The sequence below is a fragment of the Podarcis melisellensis genome (genome assembly GCF_964234715.1).
Source record: "Podarcis melisellensis genome assembly, chromosome: 9".
NCBI lineage: Eukaryota > Metazoa > Chordata > Lepidosauria > Squamata > Lacertidae > Podarcis > Podarcis melisellensis.
Window position 1 is genome coordinate 51401990 of NC_138541.1, and position 24845 is coordinate 51426834.

The 24845-nt window shown below is 40.2% G+C and overlaps 1 protein-coding gene across 5 annotated transcripts in view; it reads right to left on the reverse strand.

Moving 5' to 3' along the window:
* The window catches only part of FAT1 (FAT atypical cadherin 1), a 116148-nt gene that overhangs the window by 45916 nt on the left and 45387 nt on the right, over positions 1-24845 (reverse strand). For all 5 annotated transcript variants that reach the window (XR_014172052.1, XM_081926488.1, XM_081926486.1 and 2 more), the window contains exons 4-7: positions 13498-13559; positions 8043-8372; positions 7316-7526; positions 2630-2769 (exon numbers count right to left, since the gene is read on the reverse strand). Coding sequence is in view for 4 of the 5 variants with exons in the window: in XM_081926488.1 (XP_081782614.1) it covers positions 2630-2769; positions 7316-7526; positions 8043-8372; positions 13498-13559 (743 nt within the window). In the remaining variant the exon portion in view is untranslated. The remainder of the gene's footprint in view (positions 1-2629; positions 2770-7315; positions 7527-8042; positions 8373-13497; positions 13560-24845) is intronic.

The window sequence follows — 24845 nt, forward strand, 5'->3', positions numbered from 1 at the left end:
ATTTAGAAGTCATACTCAATAGGTTCCTTTTCCCATAAGGAGGCCAATATAGTTAGTTTACTATTTTTACATAGACAATATGATAACATGCACTTTCACCAGTAAAATTGAAATAGCATGTGGGAATAAATGGCTGTTAATCAAAGACTCGTTAAACTGTTTATTGTACAGTATTTCAAATACCAAGCCAAATATTTTATAACCTGAACAATCCAAGGCAGTGTGTGCATTTAAATGCATTTTAGCACATTCTCTGCATAAAACTTTGTAATTCATCTCAATGCAGTTTTCTAACAATTATCTGTTCTTACAAAATTCAGTGGATCAACTGTTAAAACATTCTTATTTAAGTAAGCTGTTCTGGGTACTTTAAATAGAAGAGTGAGTTGTAAGTATTTATTTAAACTACTATTATTATATTGAATTTCAGCAAGGGTATGGTTGAAATTTACACCTTGGTGCTGTTAAAAGAAATAGCACACCTCTCATCAAGGAACTAAAATGACAAACGAATAGTGCACTAATATGGTAAAATAATAGTTTGAAACACATGAGATTACAACACAAAGACTAATTCTACTTTTATTAGTTTTTTTTTTAATGGACTTTTATTAAGAGAAGTAGTGTGAAAGTTAGGGAAGCTAAGCTTCAAGAGGAGACATGTCTAGACTAAACCCCCAAGCAACCCCTGTTCATTTCAGAAGCATTGTTGCTTGTCCTTCTGTTAGAGGAGCACAGAAATGTGAAATTCTAGCAGCCATAGTTCAAGCTAATCCCCTCAAGTATGGAACAGGGAAATTCTGATGAAAATGAGCTTCTGTGCTGGTCCCGCAAAAGCTACAACCACCATCTCTCACTTTGTCTGCTAAAAGATGAGAAGAGAGATAATAGGAAACCGCTGAAAACATTCTGTGCATTTTGAAAGGCAGAAAACAAACAAAAAGCAGGAGCGCTAATTCACATTAAAAAGAAAATGCAGCATGTTTACCATTTCCAGTATTAGCAAACTATTCTTCTGTCATTTCCCAGATGATATGCTGAATGATTTTAAACTTCAGCAGTAGAAACAATATGTCTAAAGCAGCTGTTTGGAATAAGAAGTCAAATCTATCCACAGTCAGGTTAAATTCTAATTAAGGAAGAAAACCTACTGCTATTGTTTAACAGCAACTAGTATTTAGAAGTATGTTGCCTCTGTTTTGTGGACTCTGTGGTCATCAGGACTCTAGTCTTACCATCCATCAGTTTGTCTAACTCCCTTTTAAAGCCATCTAAACTGGGCATCATCACATCTATAGTTCCATCCAGGAGATGTAATATGCAGAGCCATCCTTTCAAAGAAAATGACACTTTCAGAAGGTATTTTTATCACTTAAGAAAGATTAATAATAATAATAATAAATTATTTATACCCCGCCCACTCTGGGTGGCTTCCAACACAATTTTAAAATACAATAATCTATTAAACATTAAAAGCTTCCCTAAACAGGGCTGAAGTTGGCCTGAAGTTGATATCACTAAAATAGAAGTGTTAAAAGTTTGAGGATACATCTAAAACACACTGTGCTGTTGTGGAAAACTCATTTGTAAGCACATACATTATATTGGTACAGTCATCTGGGAAATCTGACCGGCAACACCTAACCATTGGGTAAACACTTGGTAGCAAACCAAGCAATGTTACTATATAGTGACATTTTTATTTTCAAGAATGAAAATATTCTACTGGCGATACTAGAAAGCAAAATCCCAAAGAAAGCCTTAATGGTAATTATGTATGTGACTACAGGGGCAAGGATTCTAAATGCACAGAAATGGAAGGAGGGAGAGGACACCCTCAATGGAAGAATGGTTGATGAAAATCTTGGAATATGCAGAGACGGCAAAATTGACGGCACTGATGAAAGATACAAATTTAGCATCTTTTAAAGAAGACTGAAAACCTTTTCTAGTCTATATAAAAAGTTATTTCCTGTATGTGAAGACCACAGCCTGGTTTGAAGTGTAAGAAAACAACAGAATATATTAAGAAACCTGTTAGAGAAGATGAAATTAGATAAGGTGGAACCTTAAAACACAATTTTGTGCAATTTGGGTTATAAACATTGGTACTGGGTGAGAGGGAAGTCACCAGTGTTGCTGAATTGGAATATAATTGTTGAGTAAAAATGTAACTCTCTATATAGAATTTTTTTTTATTATATATAAAAATGACACTGCCTACTTTTGTGAGATCGTTTCACTGTAACAATAGTTTCAACATAAACCGATTTCACCTTTTACACCGTCTCCAATTTCGGCTGGTTTGGGATTTGTTTCTGTTTTCTTTTTTTGTGAATGCCTGGCTTCTGTTTCTCATTTTTTCTTCTAATACCAGAACATTCTATGACTTAAAAGCTGTTAATTCGAGGCGTACTTATCTGCTTACACATAACTTTTCCCCTTTGGCTGTCCCAACATTGGGCTATTGTGCTCTGTTGGTACTAGAAACTTCTTTTTCAACACAAAGTCCTCCTTATTTATGCAAGAGGTAATTCTGCCCAAGGGAATGGAGGGAGGGAGAGAAGCTGCGTCAAGAAATGGTTACAAATTCTTCTTTCAATAAACACTTCATTAGAAATTCCATTACCTGAGTGCCAATAGTCCTAGTTCCATCTGTTGCTTCTACTGTCAGATTGTAATTTGATTTCTGTTCTGCATCAAGAGGTTTAGCGACAACGATGGTTCCAGTGCCCTTGTCCACATCAAAGCGGCTGTCATAGTTGCCACCTGCTCCAAGAAATTGCATGAGACAGAAGTTCATAAAACGCTGCTTTGATGTATCGCTTCACGAAAACATACTTTGCTATGATGCTTAAAACAAAATCAGTTCTGAAATAGCAGAGGCTGTGCATCGTATTTGTAACCTAGTTGTAATACAGCAGTCGGCCACTAGGGCCAAAAAGCTTGACGCTTGCTACAGTACTCCCTATTTATTTGTCTCATGGCAAAGACTCTGTTTCCAGAGGTATATCTTTCAAATCCTGATATCTTTGCTTTAAATAGATGAATGTTCTTCTAAAACAGCCATGCAAATTAGCCCACAAATGTTACTATCCCGCAAGAAAGCTTACTAGCCTGCGTATTTGTGAAAGAAAAGGTACCGCATTTTTTACTCTATAAGACGCACCAGACCACAAGACGCACCTAGTTTTGGGAGGAGGAAAACAAGAAAAAAAAATATTCTGAATCTCAAGAGCCAGAACAGCAAGAGGGATCACTGCGCAGTGAAAGCAGCAATCCCTCTTGCTGTTCTGGCTTCTGGGATAGCTGCGCAGCCTGCATTCGCTCCATAAGACACATACACACATTTCCCCTTACTTTTTAGGAGGGAAAAAGTGAGTCTTATAGAGCAAAAAATATGGTATTTGTAAAAGAAAAAGAACCAAGTTTTGCAAATCTTTCTTCCCTGATAGCCTGAAGGTGATTCTTACTTGTCAAAGGTGACTAGCCACGTGGGGATTTACATTATGTGCCCAGAAAGAGCAAATATTATTTCACTTGAAGGAACTACTCACTGAATAATATATGATATGGTATCTTAAAACTGTGTTTTATTGTTTAAACCAAAAACCTGGGGTGTGTATCAGAATCTCAGGCATGCTTACCATGGGTGCAATCTACTCAGCACTACTACCACAGTGGGCTATTGAATTTACACAAGAGCAGTGTTCGGTGGATTGTACCCCAATAGACCAGCCTGTTTTGGGGCACTGGAAGAAAAGCTTTAGGAAAACACTGAATTAAAGGCTGAAAAAGTGAAAATAGCACAATGGCTTTAAAACAAAACAAAACACCCTAACCCCTTTTCCAGTGATGGATTTATTTTTTTCCTTTATAAAACTTCTAAATGCCCTTTGAAAAATGAAACTGAAATATAGCTCAATAAACACAGCCAATTGCCCAAACATTTAAGTGATTACAGTAATAATAGTAATACTATTATTTGTGAGCAGACTGCCTCTCTGCAACACAATGACCCTTTAAAACCAAATGGAGTTAGCCATGATAAATGCCAGTCATTAACTTCTACCAGATTCAACTTTTAGACAAATGATTTGAAAAGTATAAATTACTTCCCATTGTTTGTCAGCCCCAACACTCTCCACGGCAAAAACATTTGTCCTAATTACGTGGTACAAGTGTTCTTTCCTGTCCTTTTTGAAAAGCAAGGTTATAAAGCACAGTCGGTTTTTGTTTTTGTTTTTAAAGCTAAAAACCATTTTGCCTTCTGTAATTATGAATTCCAATTATTTTTGGACTCAAGGAACATTTCTGCACAGCACCACTGTAAACGCCATCCAATCACCAGTATACTTACTTGGAAATAAGCCCCATAGATTTAAATGGTACTCACTCCAAGTCAGCATGTTTACGATTACATCTTTATTCCAACAAATTAGAAAACCAGTGGAATTTCGGAGATTGGTTCTGCCTTTCAGACAAATCACCCAGACTGATGGGCTGGGCAGCACCCCATAAACACTGCTTTATTTCTGACAATTATTGTGGGTATCTAAAGTCAGGCTAGAGCCTCTAATTGCCTCAAAAGAATCTTCGACAACATTAAAATGGAGTAGGGCAGAACACCACAAATTTTATGTGAGCTGTTGGTGTGATATATTTTACTGGAGGTGATGCTGGAAAGGAGAATACCAGCCATGGACATCCATCTGCCTTGGGACAGAAAGCCTTATGCTGCATGAAAACAGCAGCTTCCCCCACAACTGATGCAGTGATACCTCAAAGAAAGTGGTACAAAAATTAGTTTCTAAAGCACAGAACTACCACAAAGGTGTGTTTCTACAGTCCTCGTGCCACCTGCTAAAATCCTTTTAAATAATATGGACCAGCAGCTCTCAGTACTGTGATGATTTATTATTATTAATTTATTTGTATAATGCCCTCTAACAAAACATCAGGGCAGTGTACAGCAAAGTAAAAAAAAAAAAGCATTTAAAAACAACACCAAACAATCATTTAAATGATTGTTAAAATAATCATTAAACAACTGAAAGTGCCTGTCAGCAGGAAAAAAGGCTTCAAGAGATGCATGAAAGTCAAAGGTGAAGATGCTTGCCAAATATCTGCTGGAGAGGGTTCTACAGTAAGGAACTGACAACACTAAATAACTGACTTTTAGCTGAAGTAAGATAGGAAAGCATTATCAGCACTCAGGGCTTTGAATATCAACATAAGAACCTTGAATTTGGCTTGGTATCCTATGGGCAGCAGTATAGATGATTGCCAACATCTGCACTGGAACTCTCTCACCAGAAAGGCATGCCCAGGCCAGATCCTGCCTTTTCAGGGATGGCAAAGACATTTTCGTTTACCAGCTTTAAACCGATTTGGCCTGTTTAGCTTGCAAATCTAGCCACGTCTAGAAATGCCCTAACAATGTTGTTCTAGCAAGCTATTTTGCATCCGCCGCTCTCATCAGTCTGGGTGCTCATGAAAGATCAAAAGTATCTATACCAGCATTTCAAAGTGGTGCTTTGGCTGAAATGTGGTGACAAGCAACACTAACAAAACCAAAACACGCAATAAAAAACAAACAAGAACTACAGGAAAGGGGGGGAGGGGAGCAGAGAGAATCTGGAAAGAACAAGGAAACACAAACTGCTCGAGATTTATTAGATATTATTATAAATTGGTGCGATTTCACTTTAGATCTCATAATCTGATAATAAATTATGTGATCTCAGCAGATACCTTCTGCTGTACAGTTCAGGTCACAAGCCATCTGAAAGATGTAAAAAACTTCACTAGCAAGCTTGTCTCCTGGCACAGCCAAAAAGAAAGAAAGCATGGAAGGCAAGCACAGAAGAAAGAAAATATGTCAATCAAACTGATTCATGCGATTAGTAATAGTTAGAAAAAGGTGCAGTAAGGTATTTTAAAACAGAAACCGCGAGATCTTGATTAATGTGAGGTAGTACCACCAACATGTTATCCACTCTCTACACCCCCACCCCCCAAAAAACTAATATCCACTCTTGAAAATTGCATTGCTTCCCCCACTCCCCACCACTTACACCTTGTACTAGTATTTCACCTTGGACAGACTTTCCCACCTGCTTTGGGCTGCGATCCACTCGGAGAAGTGCACTCCTGACATATTACACCATCCACAGACTCTGGCTTATTTAGAAGGACTTGAACCCCCAAGGAAGTGCTGGGGTGGCTGCAGCCCCAGTTGCACACTTGCCCTACATTCCCCTCTGAAGGCATGGCAGAGTCAACCATGTTACTGGGAAGGAGGTTCCTTTGAATGAAATTTCGTGGGTAGAACAGGGCAGTAATAGAACAGACTGTGTGGGGTTTATATATATACACACACATACATACATACATGGGACAGATTAAGTTGCTGTGCTAGTGGAGGCCAGTGCAACCAGTCCCACTAGCACAACAAAATGCTCCCCATCCCAAAATCTGCGGTTGGGAGATCCCCCAGAACAGCTTGCTGGGAAGAGGAGAGTAGAGATCTTTCCATCAAGCATTGAATGAACATAAACATCACTTGAGTGTGATGCTGAAGATCCACCCCTATTGGTTAGTAAAAGAGGCAAGACTATTTAAAAATCTAAACTATGGAAGAAAAACAGCAAAACAATCCTTTCATTAGACAGACAGACAGATTAGATAGATGACAGATAGATAAGATGATAGATGATAGATAGATAGATGATAGATAGATAGATAGATAGATAGATGATAGATAGATAGATAGATAGATAGATGATAGATGATAGATAGATGATAGATAGATAGATGATAGATAGATAGATAGATAGATAGATAGATAGATAGATAGATAGATAGATGATAGATAGATGATAGATAGATATAGATAGATAGATGATAGATAGATAGATAGATAGATGATAGATAGATAGATAGATAGATGATAGATAGATAGAGATAGCATAAAATTGATATGACACTTGATTGCAATGAAACCTCTGGTTAACAATATATTCTTTATAGCAGGTATATTCAACATGGTGCGCCCTAAAAGTTGTTGGACTACAAATCTCATCATCCCTGACCACAGGCCACTCTGGCTAGTGCTGATGGTATTTGGAGTTGGGCAACTTCAGGAGAGGACCACTTTGGCTACAGCTAGCTTATACATGCAGGAATAACTCCTGCTTAAATTCTTCTTAGAAACCATTTTCATTTTGGGATTAGAACATATCAAATCTATGAACAACAGCCCAGATAATCACAGTATAATTTCCAATGAACATTCGTCATCAAATAGTCTTACCTGTAATATCAAACCAGAGCGGAGTGCCAAGAGGCTCCACAGCTATTACTCCAATCATGTGAGCGACTGGATCACTTTCCATGACAGTAAAAGAAAAAAAGGATTCCTCAAAAGAAATCGGTTCAGGGGCCGGACTGGGTTTTGTGATCCATTCTATATGAAGCCGAGCTGTTGAAGACTTTTGGGGGCGACCATTATCCACTGCTTTAATCTAATAAATATAGAACAAGATTGGGGGGAAAATCATGTAAACCAGGACAGATCACATACAAAACAAAGACATGCAGAAATTAAAGTTGACAGCACTCTCAGTGACAAGAGGCCAAGAACCATGAAATTAAGTTCTGTAAACCTGAGGGAGCTTTACAAAACAATGCTATACATGTCTGCTCAAAAATCCCATTGAGTCCAATGGGGCTTTCTCCAATGTAAATGCCACAGAATTGCAACCTCAGACTTTTTTTTAAATGTAACAAATCTACGCAGCATAGGAAACTCTTTTATAATCTCTGATGAGCAGGTAGAATGCCAATGCAATTAACTTCTTTTAATTCCTGAAAATAAATTAAGCGTCTTCATCCATATTTCAACTGGAAGATAAACACACCTGCGTTGCACTCATTTAAAGAAATCTCATCTAATTCGGTATCAGATTTTCCAAGTCCTCCGACTGCATAGTAAGCATTTTAAGATACTGATAGAATGTCAAAACTGAAATATTACTTACTGTAAGAATGTCATATTCCCCAGATCCAGAATACTTCTTAGAGGAGACCACTCCAGTTATTGGGTCGATAAAAAATTTGCCTTGCTCATCACCATCTTCAATGCTGTAAGATATTTCTGCATTGGGACCTTCATCTTTATCTGCAGCTACTACACGATAGATAGGCTCCCTCCTGGTAATCCTCTCTCTCTCTGGTTTCTCGCGCTCAGGCAATTTGATCTGATAGAACTTCTGCAAGAACTGAGGCCTGCTATCATTTTCATCTAAGATCTTCACAATGACGCGGGCGAGAGTCGACTTTGCTGGTATACCGCTGTCTGCAACTGTTACCTATGGACAACAACAAAAAATCCCATTTGCATAAACAGGGAAAAATAAGAGGGGGGATTCTAGCATGTGTCTTGTCAGTCAGTGGCGTAGCGTGGGTTGTCAGCACCCGGGGCAAGGCAAGTAATTTGTGTCCCCTAACCCGTGGATTTGCGCCCCCTAACCCTAACCCCCAGATGTTGCGCCCGGTGCGGCCGGCCCCCCCCTGCACCCCCCACGCTACGCCACTGTTGTCAGTAGCAGTACTGACAAAGCTTAAAGCAACAGGTAGTGAAATAGAACTCTGGTTCCTTAAAAAGTTGGAAGAATTTATATGTTCAAGACATTTCGGTGCAAGTTCATTGGCAATATTTAAATATTCTTTTTAAACCTTGCTTATCTCAAGTCCATTTTTGTTGCTCCAAAAATGCAAATTCATCAGACTGGAAGAAACGGCAAGAAAACACACTTTAAACATGCCGTTATGTCACACAGACAAAATAAAACTGCTTGTGCAAAGGTCAAGCTGTAAAAAGAAAAAAATGTGGCATTTAAAGGGGGGGGGGAGTAATGCAAATGTTGTTCACCCCAGTAAGCCAAACCCTGTTATTTTGCAAACTGTCAGGGAACTGCCATCGGTACAGAGGCGAGAAATAGAAGGGCAGTTGTGTTACAGGGAGCCTCCGAAAATCTTGTGAAGCAGTTCCTCTTCCGGGGAGGAGGAAAGCCTCACTTCCAGTGGGGAAGAGGTACAAGGACCAGAGGATGCTAAGGTAAAGGTAAAGGGACCCCTGACCATTAGGTCCAGTCGTGGCCGACTCTGGGGTTGTGGCACTCATCTCGCTTTACTGGCCACTTCTGGCGAACCAGAGCAGTGCACGGAAATGCCGTTTACCTTCCCGCTGGAGCGGTACCTATTATCTACTTTCACTTTGACGTGCTTTCAAACTGCTAGGTTGGAAGGAGCAGGGACTGAGCAACGGGAGCTCACCCCGTTGTGGGGATTCAAACTGCCGACCTTCTGATCGGCAAGTCCTAGGCTCTGTGGTTTAACCCACAGCGCCACCTGCATCCCTAGAGGATGCTAGTGAGAGCCTAAACACTGCTCCTGAGCAAGCTGGAGAGGAGGGAAGCACGCCCTTGCCATCGCCCATCCTGAGAAGTAGTCTGGGGCGCAGGGAGGGGCGGAAACAGTTGGGGGTAACGAAACTTTTATGCTGGGGAAGGTACAAAAAAAGACCACTCCCGGATTCTGCTAGTGATTGAGCCAGACATGAGCTTTGAGGCTATTCACTGTAAATACTCTTCAGCAACCACAACAGCACCAGACAGAAACCTTCACTGCAAGCTGCTGAAAAAATAATAATGTTTTGGTAACTGAGTAACTGCACTTGCAAGCCTCTCGCAATTTTTCAACCCTTCTGCACATGTAAGGATTTTCCGAAGTGAAATTAGTTGTATACATGGCTTGCCCTAAACGATCAGGCTGTCCAAATGGGAAATCCTGGTGGACCAGATGTGGTTCACAGGGTAGAGCTTCTCCACCCCAGTATAAATAAAACTTGGCCTTCTAAGCAGACCAAATAAAGTACCGCAAAATGTAATTGCTTGAGAAGAGCTATTTTTCTTAAAAAGAGAAAAGAACTGCATGCATGTACAGTATTAGTATAAAAGCGAATGGAGGTGCCTTGAAATAAAGAACATCTGGTTTATTCATCTACTGTATTGCCAGTTTAGAACAGTCAATCAGCTTTTATTGTATTTTTACCACACCCTTCTCAGAGAAGGATTTTAGCCACAAAATGATCCTATGAGGAATAGTAGGCTGAGAGAACTTGACTTGTCCAAGACCACCCAAAGTGCTTCATGGCCAAGCCAGAAGCTGCATCTGTATTTCCTACACAATTCTGGAAAGAGTAAGTTGATTGGTTCCACCATCTATCACAAGGGTAGGCAAACTAAGGCCCAATCGCCTTCTAAATCTGACCCGTGGACGGTCCGGGAATCAGCATCTTTTTACATGAGTAGAATGTGTCCTTTTATTGAAAATGCATCTCTGGGTAATTTGTGGGGCATAGGAATTAGTTCACTTTCCCCCTTCAAAATATAGTCTGGCCCCCCACAAGGTCTGAGGGACAGTGGACTGGCCCCCTGCTGAAAAAGTTTGCTGACCCCGATCTATCACCAGTCTCTGATTCATACAGCATTTGATGTCCAGGTCCCAACAAAAAATATATATACTGGTAGAGTAGCAAGACCAATGTGAATGCAGCAGACACAGTGATTAAAAAGCCACCCAACATTGCAGTGCTATGCAGACTTAACTGCGAGTAAGTTCCATTGAACAAAGTAGGCTTAATTTCTGAGTCAATATGTTTAGGAATGTACTGTTAAGCTTCTGAGTGAAGATGTAGTAAGTCCTTGTGAAACTGCTCTTTAAAATTTCAATCTGAAACTGTCCTTTGTCACAGAGGAGAAAAATAAAATGGAAAGAACTATATTCCGAGACAGGAGAGTCTGAAGAAACACACAAAAACATGCCGTATTTAAAAGCAAGACTCCATTTAATTGTTTCCTATAAAATCCAGTAAAATGTTTTCATGAAAAGGAATGCACCATATTTATCGTTGTTACTATGCAAACAAGAGTGAAATGTGGGATAAATTTTAATAGCAAACAAGGATAAACTTGCCAGTCCATCTGGTCAACACTTTAATGCTCAATTAATTAGCCAGATGCACAGCATTTGGCACAAGCTGTTGATAATATTGCCACCATTCTGCAAATATCTTGGACTCCATCCCAAACCGCTTTTTGTAAAGATATAAACATAAAAGAACTGAGGGAAGCTGCTCGAAATACTTCATTTTAAAGTAAAAACAAAAACCCCATAACTTGTCTTTTTTCATACACTGCAGTGCCCAAATTAAGGTTTTATTGATTTGGGCAGCATGCTCTTCCGCAAGTCAACAAAGGAAAATGAAGTGAGAGGGAGGCAGAGCGGGAGACAGGGACCGGTACTTGGCACTGATGAAATTTAATCAGTTCAATTTTTTAAATCATTTGTTTAAAGAAATTAAAATTAGTATTAGAAAAGATACGCAAGCAAAGGCTTGTGCAATTCCTAATCTAAATCTACCACGGCAGATATTCTTTGTTAATGGAAAACATTGCTCTTTTAAGTGTCTTCCACACCCAACACCACAAGGGTGCTCTCAAAAGTATGCCACGCACATGTAGTTGTAGTATGTGGTGTCTGTAAAAAACCCACAAAAATAAACACCACATTGCTCTTTTGAGGCACTGTCAGATGACCATCTATTCCAGAGATAGAAATTTGTGGATCTCCAGATATCATTAGATACCAACTCCCATCAGCCCCAGCCGGCACGGCCACTGGTCAGAGATGATCAGAGTTGTATTTCAAAAACATGTGAAGGGCCACATACGATTTCATCACTCCTGATCTACACCAGTGATCATCAACAAAGAGGTTCAGTCACCCACCAGGAAGCACAATCTTCTGAAACAGGAGAATCTACCAGAATGCACATTAATAAAGCCTAACTATAGTTAGTTAAAACAAGGCAGATTGTCTTGCAAAGAGACCTAAGAATTGTACATTTCATTAAAAAAATCTCAGGTAGAAGGACTGGGAAAACATTTCTGCCAGACTCAAGAGCTGCTGAAAGCTACTTACTGGGCTATAAAGAAAAAAAAAAGCAATCATCTAAATTGTATTTCTTAGTGGTAGCTTTACATTATAGAATCCTGGCAGTTTTGCAAATAGTGGCATACCTCTGGCTTGTTTGTACAATTTTGCCTTTCAGACTCTCCCACTGATGTTACACACCCTCTTCTATATACTTATAAAACTGCATAGCCAAGGATATGCATTCTATGAATATCAAAAGATTTCCCTCTTGTTTCTGAAGGCAGCACAGCTATCACCAAGGGCAGATATATAAACACAGTAAACAGAAATACTGTGAAAATAAAATAACCTTCAAGAACTCAGCCAGTGGTATTTGATAAATTGGAACCTTAACCTGCCACTGAGCAGGAGGTACACGTGGCCTACTGAGTGGGAGTCTTGAAGACTGCTGAAGCCGCCACAGAATCCAATGCTTTAGGGTGCAATAGTTTTGTTTTTGTTTCCAATATAAGGACTGCTTGATCACAATGGTAAGTGGATTTACATGTGCTTCCATTGGCAAATATATAGAATATCACCACAGCAGCTGACTCCAGACCCTCCCAAGTGCCCCTATTTTCCAAGGACAGTCCCGTATTTACAGAAGCCATCCTGGTTTGATCCCAGAATATCCCGCTTTTCCTTAAGACATCCCTATTTTCATCAGAGAAATGTTCGGAGGGTATGGAGTAATGCAACCCCAGAGCCAAGGAGATAAGTTTATAATCACATTAGGGATGGAGAGAAGCTAAACCCACCCCTTCCAAAGAAATTGGGTTGTGTGGAAACCTGGAGTAAGAACTATCTCTGAGCTCCATTTCACAATTCTGAGGAAAGGAGGGCTCGGCTGTTTGGGAAAAAAATTTGCAGTCTCTTATATCTTAACACAGGAAGGCAAGGTGTGTCACCCACAACTAGAGCCGGTTTGGGGAGTTGGGGTAGGATTTTAACAACCCCCAATCCGTTCGTGCAAGGATACTTATTTCTTTTAAAGCATTTTATTTGCCGTACTTCACGTTAACAAGGCACCAGGGTGGCTCGCAAGAATGAAAATCACTGAGATAAAAACAAACAAACCATTGAGTGCCTAACCCATATAAAGTGAAGAGGAGATTAATTAGTATAAGCTACTTCAATCTACCTTGGGCTGACTCCTTATTCTGATTTCCTGCCCTGCCAGAGGCTTCAGCGTAATTTTGAGTAACCGTTGCAGATATTATTTTTGTTGTTGTTAATTAATTGACAGCAAAGAAAAGTTTCCAGCAGACTTTAAATATTAAAACAGAAAGTGCATTCCACAGGACTAGGCTGATGATACTAAAGGTTCAGTTTCTTGTTGCTGCCAGATGAGCCTCACCAACTCCGGAGACAACCAATGACACATAGGGAAGCCAATTTGTAATGAAGATATACAAGACAACTGCTAAAATGAAGAAATTAAGCATCATAATTTACCTCTAATATGTGTTCTGCTTGCTGCTCCCGATCAAGTTTCCTTGATGTTGTTGTAATTAGACCTGCAAATATAAACAAGCAATTTGTTAATCCTTGGGGCAGAATACAGGAGAAGAGACAGAGGGGGAAGAACATGGAAAGTAGTCCAAATACGAGTCAATAAACAATACTATATGCCAAGACTTTGGAAATAATGCTCTGTAATTTATTCACAGTTGCATTACATTTAAAATACTAATTACGAGCTTGCTGTAAGAGTCAATGCCGGGATTTTTACCTTGGTTTACAAACATAATCCGTTCTGGAAGTCCATTCTTAAACCAAAGCATTCTTAAACCAAGGCGTGCTTTCCCATGGCAGCGGGGGACTCAATTTTCAAATGGAACACAATCAACATGTTCTGCTTCCAAGGCAAAGTTCACAAACCAAAACACCTACTTCCGGGTTTGCAGCGTTCTTAATCCAAGTTGTTCATAAACTAGGCTGTTCCTAAACCAAGGTACCACTGTACTGAATAGTACTTAGATACACTTTCAGTCAGACTTTGTTGACCTCTAATCTTCTGGAAGGGCACCCTCTAGATTTCAAAAGATTATACATCCTTAATGTGTTCCACCATCTGACAGAATGATGGTGAACACTTATCCTTCCAGGCTATCCATCTGACAAGACTCTCTAGAGCAGGCATTGGCAAACTCGGCCCTCCAGATGTTTTGGGACTGCAACTCCCACCATCCCTAGGTAACAGGACCAGTGGTCAGGGATGATAGGAGTTGTAGTCCCAAAATATCTGGAGGGCTGAGTTTGCCTATGCCTGGTCTAGAGCATGGGTGTTCCTATCTTCCGGTACATTTTTTTCACCTGCACATTTTAGTGGCTTGCACTGAAAAGCAACATGGCAGACAGAAGCGATGAGAGTATTTTACAAAACACAGCAACAGCAACCTGATTGTGGTTGTTTTGGAAAACCATAATATAGTTCTCCAAAATGCCTTTATAGACAGCTACTTAATGGTAAAGATGGTCTTCTTCTAAAATTCACATTTGTACTCCAAACGCATCTTGATGATTGCATCCGTTAAGTCTCAAATCCATCCATTATGCCTCAAAGCCAGAGGTGCATTCCTGGATGTAGTTATTTGGCAAGACATTTTAGAATGTTTTTCATTTTAAGCATGAGTGGTTCTATTGGACTATTTGGCTTAACTGGAGCTTAAATAAGTTCCTTTATTTAAGTACTTTAGCAATGTTACTTGGTAATTTAGAAACAGGCTCTTACTCTGCGGCCCTAAATACAATTTCAGCAGTCGAGAAGGCAAGGAAACATTCTTGGGATTGGGCGTGTGTATCACTTTAGCAGCAGTCCTCTTTCTCCATTACTCTTTAAAAGAATGTAACTGATGTGAATGGGAGTGAGAATAAGCAATAATGTTAATGTAAGTAAAATACACTTGCCTAGCTATCTCAAATCAATAAAGCAACAGTTGCATCATTGTTTGAGTATTTGTGTGTGCCTGTTGCCAAGGAAGAGGGTAGGACTTCTTGCAATGGATCAAAGGTTAATATTTTATCTCATACCTGATATTTCACAGAAACACTCACTATGTTATCAGCAGTCAGGAAATGTAGGAACAAGTTTCGGCAAAACTACTGTGAGCACGTGTGCCTGCACACCAAACTACTTCCTCAGTCTTTTTAAGCAGCATGCAGATGCCAAGATAAGGAATCTGCTGATTTTGCAGGCAATAGTCTCTTAAGTGACAGAATGCGGAGAAAGGAAACAGGTCCTTAAGATATGGGCTTGATGGCCAGAGAACAACAGTACAGAGACTAGGAAGGTAAATGTAGGCATTCTAAGGCGGCAAGATGAATTGGCCTCTCATATCTTTCTATTTCAGTCCAAAAGCCATGTATCCTTATAGTTTACTGGAATGCTGAAGTAGCACTCTTAAATCACACACAGATTTGATTGCAGCTGAAGACAGGTATAATAAAAATATAAAAAGAGGGCTCACACCCATTCACAACATGGCAAACCTTCCCAGTTGTATTATCAGGTGAGCATGCTGAAAGATCCTTTTATCCCCCTATAAGCTCATCATTCCTACAGCTCCCTGCTCCCCAGACAGCCCCCCTTTTCACCTCACTATTGCTTCCTCCTCATCCTCCAGCTGGGGAGAGTTAATAAAGTGGACCACTGCCAGGTGCCTGTGTTGTGATCAGGTTGTGCTCTTCCATCTCAGGAACTGAGCTGCAGGGCACTTTATTAAGTTCCCTCACCTGGACGTGGGAGAAGCAGCAGTATGGAGCGATCAGACAGGGAGGGTTCAGACAGATGGGCTGGAAGTAGCATTTGATTTATCGGTACGCTTGCCTGATTGTTCTGTCGTGAAAGGAGGTTTGCAGCACTGCGGAAGAAAAATTCTGTGCTAAATCTGCCTCCATCTTACAATCATTTGTAAGATGGTAAAATATACTGCTCTCAGCAAATGTTTCCTCAGGCAAACCTCACTCATTCAGAATCTATCTATCATCTATCTATCTATATCTATCATCTATCTATCTATATCTATCTATATCTATCTATCTATATCTATCTATATCTATCTATCTATATCTATCTATCTATCATCTATCTATCTATCTATCTATCTATCTATCTATCTATATCTATCTATCTATATCTATCTATCTATCATCTATCTATCTATCTATCTATCTATCTATCTATCTATCTATCTATCATCTATCTATCTATCTATATCTATCTGCCTGCTTCCAAGGTATGCCTCAGGGTCATACAATACATCTGCCACAAGGAATCTGTCTCATGTGGTGGCAGCACCATAAAAAAAATTAACATAAAGGGGTGCATTATGTTTTGAACCGTTGTTTCAAACTGCAAAACAGTCAAACACACTCTTATTTTTATACATACTAGATTGGCCTGGTTTTTATTTGTTTGTTTATAGATTGTCACCTTCAGATTTACTTGCATCCAAGCAATATAAACCAAGATAAACGTGTCCGCTTAGAGACTGGCAGGGATTAAATTCAGAAGTAATCCCAAACTTTTGAGCATGTAAATCCCATTATCTCCTGTAAAGACTCATTAAACTCCTTATTAAGCCTCTACGTTTTCTCCCGCCAGCATACACCACAGTTCTATGCTTTCCAGAACACGCCAGCAACCAAGTAACAGGCAAAAGCCATTCAGAGATCAACCACAAGGAAACAATCCATTTAAGTCTGTTTAAATATGTCCCAATTCTTAGCTTTTCAGCATCAAATACGCACATTTCTGATCATAATCTTCTGCTGCCCTACAATATAATTCCAAGCTGCAACCATACATTTTAACAACTACTAAAAATAACAGGATCATCTGGGGATTAGGGGCTTGGTGCCATCAGTATGCTGATGACACCCAGCGCGCTCTCTCTCTCTCTCTCTCTCTCTCCTTTTCATCTGAGTCCATGGAAGCTGTTGGTACTAAGATCAATGGACTGGATATGGGTCAACAGACCTGAACCTAACCAGGACATTAGAGTTGCCACTGGTCAGGAAGAATGCAAATCAAAGAATAGAGTTGTTGTTTGTTTTGGATGGGATAGCATTATTGCTAAAGAAATAAAAAATATCAGGTCTGCAGTTCTGGGGCACTCCTTGACCCAGTTTTGCTGCAAGATTTGCTGCACATGGTGACTGCACCCCAATAGTTTCAAAATATTGATGTTTCAGTGCAATGTCCTCCATCAGCTATTTGAGCACTGGTCCAATGCCTCGAGCTGTACAGTGGTACCTCGGGTTAAGTACTTAATTCGTTCCGGAGGTCCGTACTTAACCTGAAGCACTACTTTAGCTAATGGGGCCTCCTGCTGCTGCCGCGCCACCGGAACACAATTTCTGTTCTCAACCTGATCAAAGTTTTTAACCTAAAGCACTATTTCTGGGTTAGCGGAGTATGTAACCTGAAACGTATGTAACCTGAGGTACCACTGTAATATCCTGCCAGCACAGCATTTCTAACTAGTGTAACACCTATTTACTGGCGCATTTGGCTTGTACAGTCAGGCTGCCAAATAATGCAAGTGCCTTAAATTATCATTTTGGTGTGTAAGCTTGGACCCTGCTTTTCAGAGAACCATTCTTGTGACATAATTGACAAAGAAATCAAGTCCTCTTCTGGTAGAGGAGAATTAAGCACCTTTATATTTATTAAAGCAGAGAGGTCGGGAAACTTTTAGCCACTGCAAGAGGTGAGGTTACAGAGGGCCCTTTCGGTAGTTGTCCCCGTCCTGTGGAATGCCCTCCCAGCAGATGTCAAACAGATGTGATTTTTAAAAGACATCTGAAGTCAGCCCTGTTCAGGGAAGTTTTTAGCATGTGATGTTGTATTGGGCTTTTACTATTTTTGTTGGGAGCCACCCCAGAGTGGCTGGGGCAACCCAGTCAGGTGGGTGGCAAATAAATAAATAAATAAATAAATAAATAATACCCCGCCCATCTGGCTGCGTTTCCCCAGCCACTCTGGGCAGCTTCCAACAAAATATTAAAATACAGTAGTCCATCAAACATTAAAGGCTTCCCTAAACAGGGCTGCCTTCAGATGTCTTCTAAAACATCTTGTTGTTCTCTTTGACATCTGCTGGGAGGGCACTCCACAAGGCAGGTGCCACTACCGAGAAGGCCCTCTGCTTATATAAATAACAACAAGAAGAACCCCCTATGGGTCAAATCTGACAAGATGGGCAGAGCCCCCTGCCAATCCATCAGCACAGCGCTTTGAAGTGAACTTCTGAAGATATGACAATTGGATGACCATTGGATCTTCCAAAGCTCCATTCAAAGTGGTGCAGAAAACAGTACTTTGAGAAGGGCTTCTGAAAATGTATTAAAGAGCCCCCTCTCAAAGCACCATCTCACCATGTCCTTTGAAAGAGGCTTTGTTGGCACCACTAAAGAGCTGGTCAGCTGTCTCTGCAAATAATATTTCAATTAAGACCCACCCTCACCTATCCCCACTGCCCTGGCAGGTGTAGTGCAGATGGGTGTAGATTGGCTAAAGTGGCCGGGCAGACCTAATTAAAAAGGCACAATATGAATCTTTGCAATTAATTACATCACAAAAGAGATCATTCAACCCATATCTCTAATTATCCCATTTGAGCGCTGCCTTCAAAACTGCACAGAACAGTATTGGTATGACTGTTTCAGGACTGTATAATGTGGGGGTGTTGTGGTTTTTAAAAAGTACAACCTTATATTTTAAATGCAGTATTCTATTCTATTATTCCATTTTGTTTAAAATAAACATGGGATAGGAGCAGGAAAGCAGAAAGATATATATATCGCCATGTAATATGACAGCTTTTTTTACCTGTTTTGATGGTTTCATTGTTTGACATCAGATTCACCAGACTACGAGTTTGAATGATTGGAAAGGCTAATATTTGAACAAAATGCTTCTAGAGGGCTGAGTGAGAAAGCTTTTCTAGATGGCTTTCTTTCATTGACTTTAGAAGCTTTTGTACTGTTTGTTTGAAAAACTGGTCTCAAATGGCTTAGGATGGCAGTGGGTTTGAAAAACGATCCTGTACAGGACTCCCTTGTTTACTTCTCAGCGGGGCAAAAGGGAACATGTAAGAAGACTGAAAACCCATAAAAGTGAAAAAGTAGTATTTCTTCAAATTTGAAGCACGGCAGCAGAGTGCAAGATTAAAGTGGGGAAATTGTGCTGCCCTTCTGCAAATAACAAAATGACATGGACAAAACAGATGACGGTAAGGGGCAAAGACGGAATTCGTTTCCAGCTCTCTTCTCTGCTCACACTCTTATACTTCCTTGAGTTATCCACTGAAGGAGATCCATATGCAGAAGTAGCTTTCTGCAAACATCATTAGCTGGACTGGGAACCATCAGCCAAAATCAAATGTGCATTCAAGTACAGAATGTCATCTGTTCACACGATCTTCCTTTTGGTGGAATACACATTCGCATACATACCTAAAATGCACATCTCCGTTGCAGAGGTGTATTTGAATGCCTCTCAGTATTTGTTCCATTGAAAGCAACATAGTGTGGACAGAGAGAACTCTGTTTATGCTGCAAGGTTTTAAAACACCGAGGCTCAAGGGAGGAGAGTGCTGCTGGTCCCATATGCTGCCTGAAGGCTTCCCATGGCCATTACGTTGGCAGCTTTAAGACACCAGACTACATCGGTCTTTAGTCTGATCCAGCAGGGCTTTTCTTAGGCACCAAGGTTTGTTTCTCCCCAGTGAGACCAGAAGCAGCAAAACAGGCATGACCCAGTCATGCCTGGTAAACCATCAACTACTGCTTACCATGATGCCTGCACGCTACCAGTCCCTACAAGTAGATACATCCCTGGTTGTCTCTTGAAATCGCTACTCCTAATCCAAGGAACATTAACAAAATATTGAAGAGTAAACTCCATTCCTCTTCACAGTCTGCCACTGGACCTATGTTCAGACTGGCACAGCAAACCTATGCTCTTCTAATCAGAGACAACTACATGTCATAGCTGTCAACTGTCCCTTATTTGGTGGAAACTCCCTTTCCCAGCGCTGTGTCCCGCTGCTGTCCCTTGCTGATGATGTCCCTTAAATTTCCTGGGTTTCAAAGGAAGCAGCTCCTCTCCCTCCCTGCCGGCCAGGGAGGAGGGAGGCTCCAACTGTGTTGCTTGGCTGCGTTGCTCACCCAATAAGGAGTCTAAGAACGACTGGGGGGTGGAGCTTGCATGCCTTGTGCCGATCAAATCGGCCGCGTTGCCTGGGGACTCTCCTTTGCTCAGTGCTTCCCAGCAGAAAGGTGACAGTGGTTTTCCTTGCTGCATCCCCTTTGCCGGGTTGCTTGCTGTGGGAACCACCGCTTGAGGCTTCATTTGGCTGCTGGCTGGGCTTTCTGCCTTTGGCTCGGAGGGGGCTCAGAAGTTGAACATACCTGTGCCCGGAAAATCCCTTATTTGGGCTGCTGATCCCTTATTTTCGAGGCTGCTGGTCCCTTATTTTCAAATCTGTAAGTTGACAGCTATGCTACATATGCATGTTTGTAAAGGACGTCTGTAGTGACAGAATCATAAGAGTTGGAAGGGATCCCCAGGATCATCTAGTAATGCAGGAATCTCAACTAAAGCATCCATGACAGATGGCCATCCAACCTCTGCTTAGAAACCTCCAGTGAAAGAGAGTTCACCATCTTCCGAGGTAGTCTATTCCACTGTCAAACAGCTTTTATCGTCAGAAAGTTATTCCTGATGCTGAGTTGGAATCTCCTTTCTTGTGACTTGAAACCACTGGCAAGAGTCCCACCCTCTGTTGAGGCCTACTCTTTGCTCGGGGTTCAGCTGCTTCACTCCTAAGTGGGCATTCTTCCTGCACTCCCTGGTCACTGTCATCACAGCTTACAACTCCCCACACATTGGGAGCTAGAGCAGTAGTGATGGAACTGAGACAATGACTGCATCCCCTGCTGTCCCCATATGTACAGAACATGGAGCTGACGTTAAGAATTAGCTTATTACAGCCTAAAAAAAAAAAATGTGATTATGTAATACACATATACTCTACCCTTCTTCCACAGCAGAACTCAAGGCAGTGATACCTAGGTAGTCTTCCATCTCAAAAATAACCAGACGCAGACCCTGCAAAGCTTCAGCAAGGCATTCTTCACCTTCAGATCTAAGTTCTGAACTTACTGTTTAGTAGAGATATCAGGTGCCCACTTTTCATACTTGTCTGAAGCTTCTCCAACAAAACCCCCAATCCCAACTACATAAAAAAGGATAAATTTGTGACCCATGTAGGCCTTGCAGGAATTATTTTGTGCCTTGGTATAACTGCTCCACTGAACTTAACTTTAAATCATGTTCAGGGGAAAGTACAAACTTTGCATGCCTTGAGTCACTTTGAACTCAAAAGTATACCCTGCATTTAGTTCTGTTCTTTCTGTGTATGCAGAGAACCAAATGAAAGCGGAATCTGCTTTTAGTATAGGTTCCTTCATCAGGCTAAAAGTCTAAAACTTTCAAATTCCATAAACAAGCTTGCACAAATTATGCCACCTATCCAACAGTTCAAAAACATGTTGAGCTCTTAATAAAAGTCATCATTGTGCACAAGAATATATATGGGACAGAATTATGCATTTTGGAAGTCTGGAAGATGTTTTTGATTCTTGTTCCTGTATTAGCGAATTTTTTTCTTTTTAAAAAAATCACTTTTCATGTGTGTTTACAATGACACTACCATCTCTTTACAACTCTGCTATCAAATATTGCTTAAGGACATATGATCACTACATAACAGTTCACAACATTTTCATTACCGTCTCTAGACATAAACTGATATGTAACAACTGGGATCCATAATCTGTATGGTTGGATAATCGTCTTTACTGAACTGGAAAACAACACTTATTACACAATTATAGAAATGATTTTCTCCTGGAGGAGAATTTTTATTTATTTCTAACACAAAAGGAGCTGAACATAGCAAATGAATGTAAATTTGTGTTTTCCTGCTAATGTAGTATGTGACTTAAACCTGATGCAGGAAATATAAAACCTCAAGCAGTTAAACAAGGGAGGCATCCTCCATGACAGGCTATTGTGCCACTACAGGTCATTTATTTCCGCACAAAGTGGTTTCCCAATGCTATAGGAAGTCTTTGGATGTTGTTTACAGCTGCACCCATTTCCGATTTCATTTTACTCAATCTTCAGATCTTCCACCACAGTTCCCTTGAAGGGTCAGGAAAGTTGTAAGATGATAGGAGAAGTAAGGCAGACTATCTGGCGTTGGCTCTCCGCATTTTACGAGTTCACAGTGCTTTGAGGATTAATAGACACCAGTAAACCTTGTAGTGAGATTCCTCTGCCCTTGTTAACAACAAATTAATTCCTTTGTTTAAACTTTATGGAAGTCTCCATCAATATGCTGAGTTCACTAGGATGATGAGCATGCTTTTGGTAACATTGCTCAAATAATAAAGAGAACAGGAAAGCTATTTTTTATTAAGGAGAGAGACAGATAAATGTGACAAGATACAAATAGGACTTTATTTTGTGAGTCATTTTTTTATGAATAAAGTGACTAATAGATGCAAATAGTAACTATGAAACTATGTTTTTGAAACAGAGCTGACACAAAAAGTATAATAGGTCTCAAAATGCATGAGTCAAGCAGAAATGTATCCACAAAGACTTTATTGCCTCCGTTTTTATATCTGTAAATGAAGCCTAGTCTTTAAAAGTTTGTAAACATAAGAAATGAGGCATACTAATCTAGCAAACACACCTTTCAATTTTTCAGATAAAATATAGCCCTGAGTAGCCTGGAGAGCAAGGCTTTTTTTTCAGCTGGAACCCGATGGAACTCAGTTCCGGCACCTCTCAGATGGGAGCCATTTCTACTATTAGAGAACAACTGAGGTGATCATGGTGAGTTCCGGCACCTCTATCTAGAAAAACAGCCCTGGGAGAAACCATTTTGATGAATAGTCTTATAACCAATTGCCCATGAAGGAAGCCATTGTCAGTAACCAGTACCCCATTCACACTAACATGGCACATAGAAATCATCACTATGTGGTAAACATAGGCTAACATGTTAATAATAGCAAGCCTGGACATGAGTAGATTTTTCTGTCCATGTGCCTGTTTAACAGATGTTAACTAATGCATGCGTGCTGTCACTGTTAACAACACACCTTTCGTAGAGCATCTAGCTGCTATACAGCTGCTACCAGCAAGGCGGGGTAGCACATGTTTCACTTCAATATATCCTCTCTCAGCACCTTTTAACACCAGGACCTCAAGCTTCAAACCAGGAACCTTTCAGTAGTCCTGGGCTAACATATCTGCATTTAAAACAGATCCATGGAAAATCAATCAACCCTTTTTTGTTTGGGAGTTGCAATTTAATGGTTGTAAGTCCCCAGGTAATTAACAAGCCTCTCCTTCTCTCTACTTGAATTCAAGTGCCTCACATGGCTGAGCCATTAGCACTGGGGCGGCTTAAATCGCAGCCATTGTCTTCCAATTTCATGTGGTGCTTTCATGCTGAACAATTAAATAAAAGTTGAATGCTTTCCTTCTTCAAAGTGCAAGGAGACAGAAAGATGGAATTGGTTCAAAATAAAATGAACTCTCCCCCCCCCCCTCCAAGAGAGAGAGAGAGAGACCTGCACACACAACTTTATGAATACCGACAGCTACTGGGAAATAGAACATATTCAGAAAGAACTGAAACAACAGAGGTTGTCCTGCAATACTGAACAAGAAATATTTAAAATGCAACATTTTACTTAAGCTTACTTAAGTAAAGCTTACTTAAGCTTCCTCCCAATCCTTAAATTCAGTCTGAATTTTGTCTTCCCCTCTATTTCCCATGTTCAGGCAGCGAACACCATTGTTTCTGTAGCAAAAATAGCATGATCCACCCTAATGTTTGCAGAAGTACAATTTTTTAGGGAGGGGACCCTACATAGAGAGAACCACAAAAACAGCCCAATCGGCACTCAGTCTTCTTGGGTGGGCAATGGATGTTGATCAATATTTGAATTCTGAAACGCTGTGCTCTATATATACCACGATTCCTGTTTACAACTCATTGAAGTCTAGGTTTGTGTGCATATGAAAGCAGGGATCTTGTGGTTTTGTTCATCTATTATTTTACTTTATACCTGTATTTGACTTTGAATTGTTTTTTCATCAAAGCAGTAACTGAAATATCAGAGTTACAAAGGAACATTGATGAACACTTGCTGGGTTTTGGGTTTTTTTTGAATGAAATGCTTATATTCTTGTTACTCTTGTTAAGCCACATCTAAAGGTAGGAGGTAACCCAAATAATTTAGTGCAGAAAATTAGCAAACATTTAAGGTATTCATGACTCAAGAATTTGGAGAATATGCCATTGATCTGAAAGAAATGGCGTATAGGTGCGGGGGGGGGGCTTTCAGATACGTATCAACAAAAGGAAACAGAAAAAATTATATACACAGAAAGATCTAAGACACAACATTCGTAGCATATTTAGCCTTAATCCATTGCTCAAATGAAGAAGGGTGGAGAGGTGAAGGAAACTGTCTGAAAAGCTAATGAATGGAATAAATCACCCCTTTAGACAGATGGATACAAGGATCAAAACTATGAAATAGTCAAAAAGCTAGCTACTCTCAAGATTGAATGACCACCAGTTTTTCAGTTAATCTCGGCTTGATTTTCTCCTCATCCTCTACTCCCATGGTTGTATTCCCACTGACAGTATTAGATCCAGGAAAGGAAAAATGTAGGTCTCTATTAATGAAATTGTACATCTTGAAGT